The 16927-nt window shown below is 51.1% G+C and overlaps 1 protein-coding gene across 5 annotated transcripts in view; it reads right to left on the reverse strand.

Annotated features, from left to right (window-relative positions):
- The window catches only part of ZFAND6 (zinc finger, AN1-type domain 6), a 43412-nt gene that overhangs the window by 7775 nt on the left and 18710 nt on the right, over positions 1-16927 (reverse strand). For 4 of the 5 annotated variants that reach the window (XR_001359624.1, XM_014529146.1, XM_014529150.1 and 1 more), the window contains 3 exons: positions 5222-5392; positions 3656-3824; positions 2618-2718 (listed from right to left, as the gene is read on the reverse strand). Coding sequence is in view for 4 of the 5 variants with exons in the window: in XM_014529146.1 (XP_014384632.1) it covers positions 2618-2718; positions 3656-3824; positions 5222-5375 (424 nt within the window). In the remaining variant the exon portion in view is untranslated. Of the gene's footprint in view, positions 1-2617; positions 2719-3655; positions 3825-5221; positions 5393-16927 lie in introns of those variants that run through there. The other variant, XM_005858271.2, reaches the window with a different exon arrangement.

Here is a 16927-nt window from a genome sequence, read left to right on the forward strand (position 1 = left end):
CGAGCTGGTGGCCACCGTCTGGGACAGAGCAGCTCTACCAACAAGACCAGTTTCCATCAGCAGCTACCTGGGGGCAAAAACTGTTGAATGAATCTCTTTACAATACAACTTTGTTTCTTCTTTATCTCTTTAGAAATGTATTTTTACTGATATCAGAGAGGAAGAGGGAGAGAGAGAGAGAAATATCAAGCAGAGAGAATCATGAATCAGCTGCCTCCTGCACGCCCCCTACTGGGAACGAGCCTGCAACCCAGGCATGTGCCCTGACTGGGAATGGAACGGTGACCTCCTGGTTCATAGGTCGATGCTCAACCATGGAGCCACCCGGCCGGGCCAGCTTTGTGTTTCTTAAACAAACAGCTCTCTTCCCTGACCCCGGGTGAGAACCAGTAGCTTTAGGTTTTTCCACAATCTGGTTCCAAATCATCTTCCCAGCTCTAGTTCCAACATACACCTGCCTGACACAGCCCCTCAGAACCTGCGTTCTCACTGCCCGTCCCCCAATGACAGCCTTCCCGCCCTGTACGCTTCTGCTCGCCATTTCTTCTCTTCACGCACCTGGACCCACGCACCTGGACCCACACAGCAGGCGCCTCCTGCCACGGTCCTTGCATTTAGCAGGTTTCAAAGTTCGCCTCGTGGTAGCAGGACCAGCACGTCATCCCTTCTGGCGGCTGAATAGCACCCTGTGCATGTGTTTGTCCACTCACCTGCGGATGTCCACTGGGCTGTCCCACACTGTGCTAATTCTGAGTCAGGCCCCTGCCATGCTTCCAGTTTCTGTCTGACTACCCTCCTGCCTGCACCATGAGTCTTGATTACGGTCGCGTGTCGTTTAGTCCTCCGCCAACTTGGCTCTACTTTTTCTAGATTATTTTGGCGCTTCTCACCCACTCTTTACAATCAGGATAAATGTGATTTTGAATCCAGGCAGCTTTCCTAAATTAGCTCGAAGGGACTGTTCCTCTCTGACTGTCTGAACCGCTGACTCCACGATTCCACTCTGTATGGAGGCGGGAACCCTCGGAGCTGGAAGGAGTCTGAGACCCCGCCTCGCTCTGCCCTGAGCCTGGCAACGACCCGCTGTCCTAGAATGCTCCCGTGACGGGGAGCTCACCACCTCAGGACAGGCCTTCGTTCTACTGCTGGGAAGCTACAAAATTCTCTCCCTGTCACCTCCAAAGGAGCTTCTAATATTGAAATTCGATTCCTTTCCACTTGCTCTTTGTGAAACCTGTCGAACCAGGCTGCTCCTTTCCGCCTCCCAGCCTAAGGCAAGGCACACGCCACGCCACAGACCTGACCGCATCGGCACCCCCGTCTTACCTCACACGTCCAGGGGATAACTACGTTTTGGGAATTTTCCCATTACTACTTTTAAAATACCCCTCATCTCTACCCTTTCTTCAACACTTCTATTCAACTAAAACATAAAACTATACACTTATATTTACTAGAGGCCTGATGCACTAAGATTCATGCAAGAATGGGCCTTCCTTCCCCTGGCTGCCGGCTCTGCCTTCGCTCCGGCCCGGAGCCGCCTTTCCGCCTTCCCACGCTGCCTAGGGACCTGGAGCGGCTGGGGCACCCAGCCGCTCAGCGCCTGTGTATGCAAATTAACCCATCTTTGTTGGGTTAATTTGCATACTCACTCCTGATTGGCTGGTGGGCATCATGAAGGTACGGTCAATTTGCATCTTTCTCTTTTATTAGTGTAGATGAGTTTATAAGGACTAGAATAGTTATGTTGGCCAGACAGCACATTTTCTTGCTATAGAAAACTGGCAAATAGGCAGGTTGCCAATCATTTGTTGGGCAAGAAGTCAGAGCAGGGGGATTCGCTGTCTTAACGGATTTAAACTTGAGCAAACGGAGGTGGAGAGGGACGGATGTGCCTGTCATCACCATGCAAACACCATGTACAATGGAAGGTTTCCCTGGCTGGGGCGTCTTCCCCTTGAAAGTGTCCCACGGGCAACAGGACGCACCGTGCATCCCTGGCCTGTCTTCACTTCACACACCAGGGGAATTAACTCAGGAAACACGGGCCACTGAACAAATGGCTCCTCTATGATCTCTGTGGCTAAGAGCCTTTCTACACACCTCCACCTCTTCCTAGGTCCCTGGGACCCACGACCGGGACGCAGAGAGGAGGGGCCAGGACAAGAGACGTCACCTGAAAATGCCAGCTACGCATGCACCCATGCGCCGTGAGTCACGGGTGGGAAGAGGTGACTGCCAGGCCAGTTCAAGAGTCTCTTAGGAAATTGGAGTCAAAAATAGGAGGTTCCTCTCAACCCAGCAGCCCCAGTTTGCTTGGAGAGAAAACAGCACTTAGGCTAAACTCTCTGAAATAATCACAGATAATCATATAACACGACCACGCATTCAGTTCCATGTATCTGTCAAACAAAACAAAATGTGACGTTGCTAAGCCTATGATGCATCTCCATCAGTGAAACACTTGAGAAGATAAAACACAATGCTCAGAAGGAAAATGAATGTAAGAATATTTGAGGCAACTAATTTAGGAACTATATGCACGCAGGACAGTGCCTGACCCCTCACAGTCACATGTGACATAAATGACGAAGGAGATGCCGGCTCGTATGCAAACCTTGCAGGTCTTCTGTCTCAGGCGCTGCTTTGTCCGCAGATGTGCTATCCCCTTGGGAAGATGTTACAGATTCTGATAAAAGTGGCTGATTTGATACAGGACTAGAAAAGCAAACACATTTTAGGTTTTAAAATGGCATCTCTACGCATGAACAGTAACGAAAGGGACATAATAAGAAGAGTTCAGCATCTCTAACTAGATCGTTAAGACAAGAATTCACACAGAAATGCCTTTGATCACTGAATCACAGAACTCTGAAACTAGAGGCTCATGGGACCCCCAGTTTATAGTTTTGGAAATAAGGCAACAGGTGCGTTCTCTGTGTGTGAATTCACTGAATGAAAACTGGTGTGATACAGACACGCCCAGGCAACCCTAATACAAAGTTTAAACGGTATCCTGGCAAAATGGAGTGGGACATCTCCGTCATGAAGTGAAAAAAGAAACGATGTAGTAGAAACCTAGGATTTGTTTCCTAACAGTAGAATAAAAATAAAACAAATATTCTGTATTTTCTGGCTTCTAAATGATGTGACATCCAAGTTTTAAAAAAAAATACACTACAATACAAATAAGTATGAGTTCCACATCATGATATGAAACAGAGAGGACCTGTGAGAAGACTACTTTTTAATATGAAATGCTACCACTTGCAGAGTAAGACTACAGCTGGAAGAACTTCGTATGCTTCGGAAGGACTTCAGGGGTGGATGAGATATACGAGGAGGAATAAGAGAAAAGCTTTCTGAATAGGAAATCTGAAAGACAACCTCCCCAACCCCACCTCAACATAAAACCAAAAAAAAAAAAAGCCTTTTCTAACTCGTCAGGAATAATAATGACCTCCCCAACCCCACCTCAACATAAAACAAAACAAAAAAAAGCCTTTTCTAACTCGTCAGGAATAATAATGAGACAGGACTTTAGGCCAGTTAATCCTGACGTGACCTGACATGGTTTTCCTTAACAAGACTGATCCCACACGGAATAGGGTCTTTACTGCCTCGCTCCCCCGTCCCGCCCAGAGGCCACGCCTACCTTGGCTGCATAGATGAAGACGTCGAGTCTAGCGTGGACGGCGCTTCCGGGACACTGCCGTCTGTGCACTGAACTGGTAGAGAGTCAGACAGGCTGCTGACAGATGTGGCTGCAATGGTACCACACTGCGTATTAGTGATTCTGCACACGGGACAGCCCACCACCTTATCTAAAAAAATCAAGACCGGTTTTCCACAAAATGCTGCACATGAACTTGGTTTTCCTATATAATAGGCTGGTGAACTGCTTCTAGTTAAAGTGTTTCCAATACTATGGTTTTCCAATGAAAATACCGTGATGTTTAATCGTGAAGGAAACCATACACACTGCACGTGTTAGCACACGGAGCCCCTGCTCTGCGGACTGAGTTTCACCAGGCCCTGTGCCTCCCAGACAGCTCCCAAGCCCAGCGCGGAAGCGAGATGGTGGCAATGAGATAACTTCGCAGGGAGGCGAGCCCAGGCTCAGGATGGAAACCCTGCTCAGCACGTTAGGTCGCGTCATTTTCCCTGTCCTTCACCAGGCAGAAACGTAGGTGATGATTTCGGTTAAAACAGTCATTTGTACGCCTTAAGAAAACTTGGAGAAGTTTGAACAAATGGTTCTAGCTCTTGGCTTGAACACAAAGCGCTGGTGAGAAAGATTCCGTAAAAAACATTTAGCTCTAACCGGTTTGGCTCAGTGGTTAGAGCGCCGGCCTGCGGACTGAAGGGTCCCAGGTTCGATTCCGGCCAAGGGCATGTACCTTGGTTGCGGGCACATCCCCAGTAGGGAGTGTGCAGGAGGCAGCTGATCGATGTTTCTCTCTCATCGATGTTTCTAACTCTCTATCCCTCTCCCTTCCTCTCTGTAAAAAAAAAAAAAAATCAACAAAACATATTTTAAAAAACACACATTTAAATGAACTAACCATCAGACAGCATGTTCATCAAGCACAGAAACCAGACACACGGGATTAATCTGCACGTGGCCTAGCCTGGGGGAGTTCTAGGAATGCCTGACTTTTGCAAAGCTGACCCTCGGAGTCCCTGCCTCCCCCCCCTCCCCTCCCACAGCTGCTGACCCAGAAGCCAGCCTCACCCCCAGGAGGGTCCTCTGACGCGGGAAGGCACAGAGGACCCAGTGGCTGGCGCTGCACGCCCCTTCCCTGCCACGCCTCTCCTCCCTCGCGGGCTCAGACTCCTCTCAGGCCAGCTGTGGCTACCCACCACCTCTCTTTCCTTCAGGAGTCCTCCAAGATCCAAGAGCCACGGCCCTCCTGCAGCCCCCTCCCTGACCTTCCGCTCCCAGACAGCGGGCACACGGGAAGCCAGCCTCTAATTTAACAGGACAACGGAGCCTGCAGCTCCGAGGCTGCGACAGGGGCTGAGGGCAGTTCTTCTCAGCGGGCCACTCCCGTGCCGCTGCCCTACCACTGATCACCACACTGTGTGACAAGACGTGTCCCTGACACGGACGTAGTAGGGCGAGCAGGACGGGAGAGCTTTTGGGAAGGGGTGCGGGTGCACGCACTGCGCCACCCAGTGGCCCGTGATGCCGAGCCCGCTGTGCTGGGCGGTCACTCACCGGGTGGGCTTATCCTGTCATTGCTGCTGTTCTGTCGCTGGAGGTGTTCCTTGTAGCAGACGGAGCACATGCCGTTGGTGCGCGGGTTCCCGTAAAACCCACAGCCCGTGGAGCACAGCATGGGCACCTGGCTGTGGTTAGCTTCTTGCGCCATGTTCCTCCGCTGCACACCTGGAACGGACAGAGGATTAGCAGACGTGCCCACGCTGCCATCACACGCCACCCAGATGTGCTCTATGTGACACAGAGAAGCCCACACATACTCCTCCTCAGCCCCCACAATGCAGGGAAAGAAAACATACATGTTAAAAGGACACACACTGAACCTGCATCTCTAGCCCGCTCTACGCAAGCAGGTCTGCCGGCTGAAAGCAGGAACAACCCCCAGAGAAAGGTCTCCCTCAGAGGCTAAGGAAAATCCTCTAAGCCTAGTTCAGTTTGGACTCCTAATCCTACCTAATAATAGACAAACATGTAAACTGACCGTCCCTCCGCTACGCCCACCAGCCAATCAGGAGAGTATGCAAATTAACCCAACAAATATGGCGGTTAATTTGCATGCATAGGCACGAAGCGGCGGAGCGAAGACTGAAGGCTCCGGCCGGAGCGAAGGCCTGGGTCCCGGGTGCCGGAGGAAAACCGGTGCCAGCAGCCAGGGGAAGGGAAGGCCTATTGCACGAACCTCTAGTAATAATAATAATATACATTATACTAGTAAATGTTGCTCTGTAATACTGTTAATTTCTAACAGTTTAAACTGTGGTCCGAGGCCACGTTTTAACGTGCGTAATTTCTTCTGTTTAAAAAGCATGTAGCCTAGTATCAGTGCTGGTGAGGGCATGGGGAAGTGGGCAGATGCTGTTGAAATGAGAAACTGGGGCGATGATTCTGGAAAGCAACCTGGCCGTTCCCCTTATGGGCCCCGTGAGAGACTGCCCTGCGGCCCCTCACGCTCCCAGAGGGTCTTCCACGGGGTAACTGGGCACCATCAGAAAAAGGAACCGGCACAACGTGAAACGTACACACAATATGCTGTAATTCGGGTAAAAGGGCATCGATGAACCATCCCAAGGGACGTATCAAGGATGGCAAAGCGAGCGGTGACTCTTTTTCTGATCGACACCTTTTCTGTTCTTTTAAAAGCCTCTTAAGGGAAGATACAACTTGCCTAAAGGAACAATGTTTTCAAAGATCATTTAAGAATTAAAAACCACCAGGACAGAGGCCCTGTGTGGGGAGCCTCGAAGGCAACGGCAATCCCGGATGGGAGGGTCCCGCGTGCCCTCTCTCTCCGCAGCAAGGGGCCCTTGCCGTGAGCAGCATGGCAGCGGGGACAGCAGGCTCTTCGTGTAAAGCTCCCATGTGAAGCGAAGGGGTAGGTACATTAAGATGCATCTGTGTTCCGGGATCTGGAACACGAGGGGCCACGTTTTGCCAGGGAAGTTCCCTCGACCTGGTGGACAAGGGAGGCATTCATGTTACCACCCCGACGTTCCCACACCTGAACTGCCAGGACAGGCGCTGGGAGGCTGCGGGGGGGTGGATCGAACGCAGATTCAGAACCAGGAGCCACAATGCACTCGACTGGACCACAAACCAAGGCAGCCAGCTGATGGAGCGCCTTCAAACCTAAGGATCCAATTTCGGGTTTTGATAGACACCTTTCTTACTCCACGAAGGCAGGTCATCCCAGGACCCGATCCCGCTGCCCTGGAATACACGTATGTGCGCTACTTCAGGCCCCGCCCCTCCCACGGTTCTGGGCAGAGCCCTGTCGCATTTTACACAGTAACTAACGGTGACGAGATACAAAAGCTGCGGACACACATTTTCTGCCTGGGGCCTGGCTCCTGAGGGAGGTGTGTTTGCCTGGTCTGGGCGCCAGGGCCAGGGCTCCAGGTCACGTACGCGGCTCGGAAGCGATGGCGCTGGGCCCAGTCCAGGTGGTCCGGCTCCGAGTCCGCGCTGCCCGGGGCTGTCCACGCGTGTGCCACGGGCCTGGTCACACTGCTTTGTACCAACACTCAGTAGCCATTTGCCTTTTCACTCTGACGTGTTACAGAAGCAACAGGGGACACGCCTGGGGCCTGGCCAAGGAGCCACACCCTGCCGGGCCCCCGGGTACCAGCTGGGGGACTCCTCTTCGCCACACGCTCACACCAAGGCCATTTTACTGAGTCTCGACCCTGAACACACGTGTCCTGTTAGGAACTGTGTGACGGGCTGGGTGGCACGCACGGAGCACGCATGGAGCACGCCTGCAGCGCACGGCGGCAGGACGGGTGGGAAGAAAGAGCGCCGCGCACTGTCCCAGCTGCACGCTGACCGAGTCTTCTCTTTCTGGAACAGGCTTTTTATTTCAACAAACTCCCGTTATTCAGACGTGAGTACATGGCAGACGTCTTCTCAAAAATGAACACAGGGAGCCTGTCACTTGAAGAAACACAGCTAATAGCACTTATGCCGAGGACAACATCCGAGACCAGCACCCCCAATGGTTAGGGAGCTCCGACTGGATCGGTGGTGACGTTGATGAGATGTGGGTGGTTGGTACCACACCAACGGTTGCAAGATCAGCACAAGTCAGCGAACCAGCATTTTCCAAGTGACCACTGCATAACGGTACGAAATTATTCACCAACAAAAGAGCTATTCAAAGTGAAAGACAGACCAATGGATTTTAAAGCAACAGAACGAACGTCTTTATGGTGCCTGAGATCCTACACTGCATGGACCCCTTTAAGAAGCCACACACAGTTTTCGGGTGATGCCAAAGGACCCCTGTTACCTGAGAAGGTGACTGACATGCTACACACAGGGTGACACCGCGTCTCTGCAGCATCGTAACAGACTGGGCACAGGGGCCCCTGGGAGAACTGGCTGTTGGCTACGAAGCCAGGCCCTGAAGAGTCGGCCAGAATGGGCAACATCCCACTTCCCCACCTGACCATGGGGGGGGGGGGGCATGGTGATTTTTCATAAAAACGCTTTTTAACTTCTGTCATTTTTCTCAGCTTTAATTTGCAATATGATACCTATTGCCAGGTGTAACCCACATAAACTGAGAGAAGATAAAGATTCTGAAGTGAAAACATTTGAGAACCCACTGCTGTACACCAGGCCTTCTCCAAGCAGCGTCACCTCAAAGGGGCAGCAGGGGGTCTTTGGGGGAAGGGAGCACAAAAAATAACCCTTATTCTGTATGTGTAAAACACACACACACACACACACACACACACACACTAGAGGCCCGGTGCACGAAATTCATGCACAGATAAGGTCCCTAAGCCTGGCCAACGATCAGGGCCAATTGGGGACTTCCTTCCGGCTGCTGGCTGCCGGCCGGGGGAGGGACCGGGGGAGGTTGGCTGTGGGAGCGCAGTGACCAGCAGGGGGCAGCTCTTGCATTGAGCGTCTGCCCCCTGGTGGTCAGTGCGTGTCATAGCAACCGGTCGTTCTGGTTGTTCCAGTCGCTTAGGCTTTTATATATATAGATACTTATGTGTGTATGTATGTAAAATACAGAAGTAGATATACAGTATATCTGTAAATTTAAATTGTATAGAGTGGGAGTCCAATTAAGAACAACTGTGCTAAAAGGCTTCTCAGGCGTGCAATAAAGAAAAAAAGACTGAGGAACACTGTTCTAAACCACCTCTTCGATGCTGCCGAATCGTGACGCTAAAATGAAGATAAGAACTGAAGGAACTTTGCCCACATGGCTGGCAATCACACACCCCCCAAAAAGACAAATATTCTCTTTCTACTAAAACTCAAGTAAACAGCCACAGATCAACAAGTACAACATGACAACTGAGCCGTTCTATGTCGCAATACCTGCTTTGAACAGTGAGATTAAAATGGAAAACCCAGGAACGCTGGCCATTTCCCGAAGCCAAACTGCCCCGCACAGCAGCAGATTCACAATGGTTTTCAAAGCCAAGAGCGTTCTCAGAAAACACTATCATCCTGGCAGATAAGAAGCACAAAGGACTTCACAGCTCCCTTCACAGCAAGAAAAGGGAGGGGGAGAACCAACCTTCCGTGTTCAGGTCCAGGCCTCACAATGCAGATGCGGAAGAGCAAACCACAGAAGGGCATCCTGGTTTACGGGAATGGGGAGTGGGCGATGTGAGGCCTCCGTGGCCACTGTACCCATTCAGTAGGTAACACAGCGTGCGGGGCCCACGGGTCTGGCATTCGGAGGGAAGGGAGGAGAATGGAAGGGTAGGATAGCTCCTTAGCTGCAGTTCTGTGGGATTAGAAAGCTACAAATCCAGGGAGATCAAAAATGGCATTATCAGCCTTAACCAGTTTGGCTCAGTGGATAGAGCGTCGGCCTGTGGACTGAAGTGTCCCAGGTTCGATTCTGGTCAAGGGCATGTACCTTGGTTGCGGGCACATCCCCAGTGGGGGGTGTGCAGGAGGCAGCTGATCGATGTTTCTCTCTCATCGATGTTTCTAGCTCTCTATCCCTCTCTCTTCCTCTCTGTAAAAAATCAATAAAATATATATTTTTTAAAAAAAGAATGGCATTACCAGATATAAACAAACAGAATTGATTAGCATGGTATAATTTTTTTTTAAAGTCTAGGAATTGCAGAGAATTCAGAAAATGTGTTTTCTGACTCTGAATAACATTTGTCATCAAAACTGCAACCTGAGGGGGTAGAAGCCCTCTAGACAGGACTGAAGAATGGCTCGGAGCTTCCTCTGGACCAAAAACTGCTAAGCTTTATTTACATGATCTCAGTTAATCATCTCCAGAATCCTATGGTGTTGGAGCTACTGATAGCCATCCCCATTTTATTTTATTTAAAAAAAAATATTTTTATTGATTTTAGAGAGGAGAGGGGGGAAGAAAGACTAAAATCTATGAGAGAGAACCCATCAGTAGGCTGCCTCCTGTATACCCCATGCAGGATTGCACTCACAACCTGGGCATGTGCCCTGACCTCTCAGTGCATGGGACAGGCATGTGCCCTTGACTGGAATCGAACCAGGGACCCTTCAGTCCGCAGGCCAACGCTCTATCCACTGAGCAACACCGGCCAGGGCAGCCATCCCCATTTTAAAAACCAGGACTTAACAGAGACTTTACAACCTGCCCCATGTCAAACAGGTAGTAACAGCTAGGTTTTTATTTTAAAAATGAAGATAATGACTTTCAGAGTCCATCCTCTAACTTTCTGAACATTCATCACTTCTTATTTTCTTAATTTGAAGATCATTTAAAATCTCATTCACTTATTATTCAACCATAAGATATTATGCAGCTTTGATTAGCTTAGCCAAGCTCTTTAAAAAAATTTGCTTTTCCTTTAAGTCCTTTTACCTAAGGAATTGTCATGAGCATAAAAATTCAAGATCATATATTTTATTTTATTTTTAAAACATATATTTTATTGATTTTTTACAGAGAGGAAGGGAGAGGGATTGAGAGTTAGAAACATCTAAGAGAGAGAAACATCGGAGAGAGAAACATCGATCAGCTGCCTCCTGCACGCCCCCCACTGGGGATGTGCCCGCAACCAAGGTACATGCCCTTGACCGGAATCAAACCCAGGACCCCTCAGTCCGCAGGCCGACGCTCTATCCATTGAGCAACACCGGTTAGGGCAAGATCATATATTTTAAGGCTGCAAAGAAATTCAATAGCGATTTTTAATTGGGGGATGTCACCTAAAAATTCCGGATTTCCAGCTTCACTGGGAAACTAGCAGGCCCTGACCACACTGCACTCGCCTTCCTAGCGCGAAGCCCGCTGGCGAGGACGCCTTGAGAGCCGGCGCTCTCCAATTCCAGCCGCCCCCAGTCCCAGCGCCCCGACTCATAGTGTAAGCATCGGTTGGTAGTTCCTAGGTTATGACCTCTGACCGTTTCAATGTGGGGTCTTTACTGCTCATTCTGGGAGAAGGAAACATTCAGACCATGTTGAGTTAAGTAAGAGTGGACAGCGAACTGACCTTGCACTGCAGGCACCGGAGGGCGAGGCCAGCTTTCCCCTCCCCCCCTGCCTTTCGCAACCCTCAGAATTGGCTCATCTACTTTGCAAGTTGATCAAATGGACAGCCCAGAAAAGGACAAAGTAGGACTATGGCATCTTCTACTGTAATTTATATTTATTAAATATATTTTTATTGATTTCGGAGAGGAAGGAAGAGAGAGAGAGAGAGAGAGAGAGAGAGAGAGAGAGAGAGAGAGAGACACATCAGTGATGAGAGAGAATCATGGATCAGCTGCCTCCTGCACGCCCCCCATTTGGGATGCAAGCCCACAACTGGGCATGTGCCCTTGACCGTAATCGAACCTGGGACCCTTCAGTCCGCAGGCCGACGCTCTATCCACTGAGCCGAACTGGCTGGGGCAATTTTTTTTTTTTTTTAAATAATTGCTCAAGAGAGAAATACATGTCCTGGTGCAGGTGCTGAGAGCAGCGTCTCCTGGCAGCACTCAGCGATGAACCCCAGGTCCGAGCATCTGGTCTACCCGCTAGCACATGGGTAGCATACGCATGTTCTGGGGTGAGAACCTTCGCAGAGGCGGCAGAGAAACCCAGGCAAGTTCACAGGCAGAGAGACCAGGGAGTCGGACTCGCTAGAAACGCCTGGGATGGGTGCTACTCAGGCTGACGGAAACGTAAGGACCTGGGTTAGTTCCTATGGGACTGAGGACGCTGTCGGTCGCGGCACAGCAGCCCCGGGTCCCTGGGCCGGGCTCTGTCCTGCTGTTGCTCGGGCAGGAAGACAGAAGGCACGAGGAGTCTGGTGACCGCGAGAGCAACACCTCTGGGATAGCACAGTCTCTCCCAGCAGAGATTAACTCACTTCTCACACACTCGGGTGTATAAGGACCCGACGGTAAATATCCAACTCACTTTCCCGTGATTGCTCTAAGGCAGGGGTCCTCAAACTTTTTAAACAGACGGCCAGTTCACTGTCCCTCAGACCGTTGGAGGGCCGGACTATAGTTTAAAAAAAAACTATGAACAAATTCCTATGCACACTGCACATATCTTATTCTGAAGTAAAAAAACACAACGGGAACAAATACAATATTTGTATTTGCATGTGGCCCGCGGGCCGTAGTTTGAGGACCCCTGCTCTAAGGAAAGTGTGCGGTGACTGGGATGGTCAATCTCACATAAACAGGCCACGGCAGTGCTTGCGGCTGAAGAATTCATTATTATTATTGTTTTTTGTGTGAAAGAGTGGAAGGGAGAGGGAGAGACAGAGAGAAACATCAATGTGAGAGAGACACATCGATCGGTTGCCTCCTGCCTCACCCCGACCAGGGCCAGGGTACCTGCAACCAAGGTGCGTGCCCTGGACCGGAATCGAACCCGGGACCCTTCAGCCCGAGGGCCGGCGCTCTACCCACTGAGCCACACCGGCTAAGGCACGGCTGAAGTGTTTAGAGACGCTCTGACTGGCATTCCCAACTGCGACGCCCTCACGGCTGCCTCTGCCCACTCTTTGGCATCAGGGTTGGCCAGCTTTTCTGTAAATGACCACACAGACTCTGCTGCCACCACCTGACTGCATGGCGGTGCAAAGGCAGCCACAGACAACAACGAACAGAGCGTGGCTGCTGTGGCCAGTACAGCCACACGATGGCCACTAAACCCCGAATTTCATAGAATTCTCACATCACAAAATGTCACTCTTTTAATTCCCTCCATCCCCCCCAAAAATTCTCAGCTCACGGGCTGAACAAAAATAGGCGATGAGCCCTAACCGGTGTGGCTCAGTGGATAGAGCGTCGGCCTGCGGACTCAGGGGTCCCAGGTTGGATTTCGGTCAAGGGCATGTACCTGGGTTGCGGGCACATCCCCAGTGGGGAGTGTGACCGATGCTTCTCTCTCATCGATGTTTCTAACTCTGTCCCTCTCCCTTCCTCTCTGTAAAAAAATCAATAAAATATATTTTAAAAAAATAGGCGATGAGCCACAAACTTGCCCATCTCCGGATTGACTAAAGAAACACCTTTCGGGTGAGATGGAGGGAGGCTGGGCGGACATGGGACTTAGCACGAACTATTAACTGCGGGTTCTCCAGCCCAAAGCTGAGTGTAAACTAACTAGAGGCCCGATGCGCGAAATCGGTGCAGGAGTAGGCCTTCCTTCCCCCGGCTGCCGGCACCGGCTTCCCTCTGGCACCCGGACCCGGGCTTCCCTCGCAGCCCCGGCTTCGTCCGGAAGGACGTCCGGTCTAATTAGCATATGACGCTTTTATTATTAGAGATGAGTGTTACTTTGCGCTCAAAGCCGATCAATGATTCTCTCTCATCATGGTTGTCTCCATCCCTCTCCCTCTCCCTGCCTCTCATCGGGGGAGGGAGAAGGAGAGGGAAGGACTGGGAGAGGCAGGGTTCACCCCAATCTGCACCCCGAGGTATGGCTGACATGGAGCGCTGCAGCTACAACGAGAAAAATGACAGGCAGCTCTTGGTACAATCCCACCCTCTTTTTTTTTTTTTTTAATAGCAAAGGTGGAAATTTATTGAAGAACAAGTACAGACTCCCACGTGGGGAGGGGGATAGAATCCCCAGTCCCACCTCTATAGAGCACACAGTCTTTTACTCACCAAGACTGAATAAGTCACAGTGCCTTAAAAACTACACAATCATTCAATCACTGAGCCTGGGAGAGATCTATATTCCAGAAACTGACCGCTCGTGCCTGCCTGGTCTGTTTTCCGTCCTCCCTTATCCCCACCTTCATTCACTATTAAATTACACCGACGCAATCCGTCTCCCCTCTTCTGAGACGGGACCGGTAACGGCACGGACTGTGTCCATTCACTGATGCTTAACATACAGCCGGGACGAGGCAGGCCTGCAGCGTTTGCTGGATGCATGGAGGAGAGGGCCCGCCCCCTGCCAGCGCACAGCTAGCCGAGGGCAAGCCTCGCCCGGAGGCATCAGGCTCTTGGAAAAGAAAATGGAACGGCTGTTTGCGCAGAGAACTGGCGGTCGGTTGGGCGGCCAGCAGGGGCTGCTGCACGCAGTTCACTGAACAAGATGGTCGGCCTCAGGCTACAAGCTCTGCCAATGCCGTCACTCAGAGGGGCTCACGGAGCCACCTGCCTGACGAGCAGGCCGGACATGGCGATTTTATGAGTCAAATGAAGTTGCAGCCAAGTTTATGTTCTCAAACTGACCCAGGTTCCATATCACAGAATTAGACATATTTGCCCAGCTGGCGTGGCTCAGGGTTGGAACCAGGAGGTCGGGGTTCGATTCCCAGTCAGGGCACAGGCCCGGGTTGCGGGCTCGATCCCCAGTGGGGGGCGTACAGGAGGCAGCCGATCCATGATTCTCTCTCATCACTGATGTTTCTCTCTCTCCCTCTCTGTTCCTCTGAAATCAATTAAAAAGTATATTTTTTTAAAAAATTAGACATAGTTATTACCTGCACAAGGCATCCCAATATCTTTTTTTTTTTAATATATTTTACTGAATTTTTACAGAGAAGGGAGAGGGACAGAGAGCCAGAAACATCGATGAGAGAGATCGATCAGCCGCCTCCTGCACAGCCCCCAGTAGGGATGTGCCCGCAACCAAGGCACAGGGCCCCGACCGGAATCGAACCCGGGACCCCCGAGTCCACAGGCCGACGCTCCATCCACTGAGCCAAACCAGTTCGGCCCAATATCCTTTTTTTCCCCAAAAGGGGGAAACCCCACTGGAATTTTCCCAGTGGCCTCCATATTCCTGGACTTCCATTCCCTTTTCTTCTCAAACAGACTCACATAAAGTGAGATCTGCACACGCACACAGAACCCTTCCTTTTGTTCCCTCCACTTTGGCCTGAAACACTGTGAGACAATCAGGCAAACTGTGTTTCACCTCCCACCCCACCGACCCTTTCAGGGGTCCCCTCTCCTCAGGCAAATCTCCAACTCAGTTTCCAGTATCTGCAGATGAGTATCTCCCCGATTCCTCCTGTTTCATATGGTCACCCTGTCAGTTCCAGTCTCCTCTGTCCCCTGAAAGTTGTACGTCACTTTTTATACAAACAACTGGCTTTCCTGTTTCACAATGTTGACAGAACGCGCCCTGTGCCCAGCACTGCTCTGAGCACTTTATAACGATCGACTCCTTTAGTCCTGTAACATCCTGTGAAATGGGTATTGCGGACACCCTCATGTCACAGACGGGGGTCAGAGGGTAAGTGAATTGCTCAAGGTCACCCAGCTCTTCGCCGATGGGGCTGAGAGTCAACCTTGACCACCTGGCCGCCGTCGAGGCTCCAGCCAGCAGTTCCCAAGGAGCCTCGGGGGCCCTGAGACCCCTGCGGCCCCTCCAGAAGCCCAGGGGCTCAAAGCCATTTCACCACAAGGGCTTGCTGTCTGCCCTCCACGGTGCCGCCCGGCTGTGAGCGCCGGGGGCAGGCCACAGCGGCAGCACCCGCTGTGCCAGTCCGTCCCCGCAGTCCTGGTTGCCACCCTCAGCAAAAGCCACGTCACTGAGGAATATCCTCAGTGAAACATCACTATTTGTGTGATGGGATCTTGGGCTGACTGCACTTGGCTATGTCATCCTCTGGCCCACGCGGGGACTAGGGCCCCGGGAAGCAGAGCGAAGCCTTCCCCATCCTGGGTCCTATCCCCAGGCCCCAAGCTGAAGCCCACCTCGGGGTGAGCTGTGTTCCATTGAGGGGAGAAGCCGGCGAAGGAAACGCCGTCCACAAATTCAGGGGACAAGAACCGACAGCTACTTACAATCATCAACATCGTCCTTCAATACGAACGGAAATGTGGACAAGAAAAGAATAACATGGGCTGTAAGCAGAGAACATAAAAGAGAAGAACCACGCTAAATAGAGAGAGCAGTCATTCTGTTTTCAGGGCTGTATTCCCAGTGCTGCAGGGTATGGGCCGGCCCGACAGCACCCGATGGAGGCTGTGTGTGCCGCGTAGTCTCGTCAAGCGCTCACACCCCACCGTGGCCGTGAGAAAGCGGTCAGGGGCTTATGTACATGAAGGGGCACAGCTGTCCTAGCGTAAGACCTGCAGTTACAGTGAAGAGGTGACCAAAAGCATGCGGCCCGGGGGGCCCAGCTGGCCAGTCTCTGCTTGAGATCAATGCCAGGCACAAAGGAGGCACTCAGGTCTGTGCTGGAGGAATAAATGACTGATTTCAAAACTGTTTTACTTAGAATATTATCAGGAAAGACGTGGCAAAATGCGATGCCTGTTTTATAGCCTCTGCCACAGCTCTGAGCTCAGGGTGCCTTACTGTCCTTACTGTGGTGCCCACTGCCCTCCTCGGGGTATAAGAGAAGTCCATGACACACGCTTCCGCTCTCCAGAATCAGTTCAGGGACAGGAATGTCTGATTTGCATGTATCTGCTCAGATATCGCATCTAATTCCAAAATCATGAATCTTCCTTATCAGCCACAAAAACACAAAATGCTAAGCAGCATCTTCACGGGGCATATATGAAAAATGCCCAAAATGATTATTGCCAGGTATTCCAGGAGCTGATTAATCTTTTTTTTTTTAAATTATATTTTTAATCAGAGAGGAAGGGAGAGGGAGAGGGAGATAGAAACATCAATGATGAGAGAGAATCATGGATCGGCTGCCTTCTGCACGCCCCCCACTGGGGATCGAGCCCAAAACCCGGGCATGTGCCCTTGACCGGAATCGAACCCGGGACCTTTCAGTCCGCAGGCCGACGCTCTATCCACTGAGCCAC

Source organism: Myotis brandtii, unplaced genomic scaffold, assembly GCF_000412655.1.
Source record: "Myotis brandtii unplaced genomic scaffold, ASM41265v1 scaffold1166, whole genome shotgun sequence".
Taxonomy (NCBI): Eukaryota; Metazoa; Chordata; class Mammalia; order Chiroptera; family Vespertilionidae; genus Myotis; species Myotis brandtii.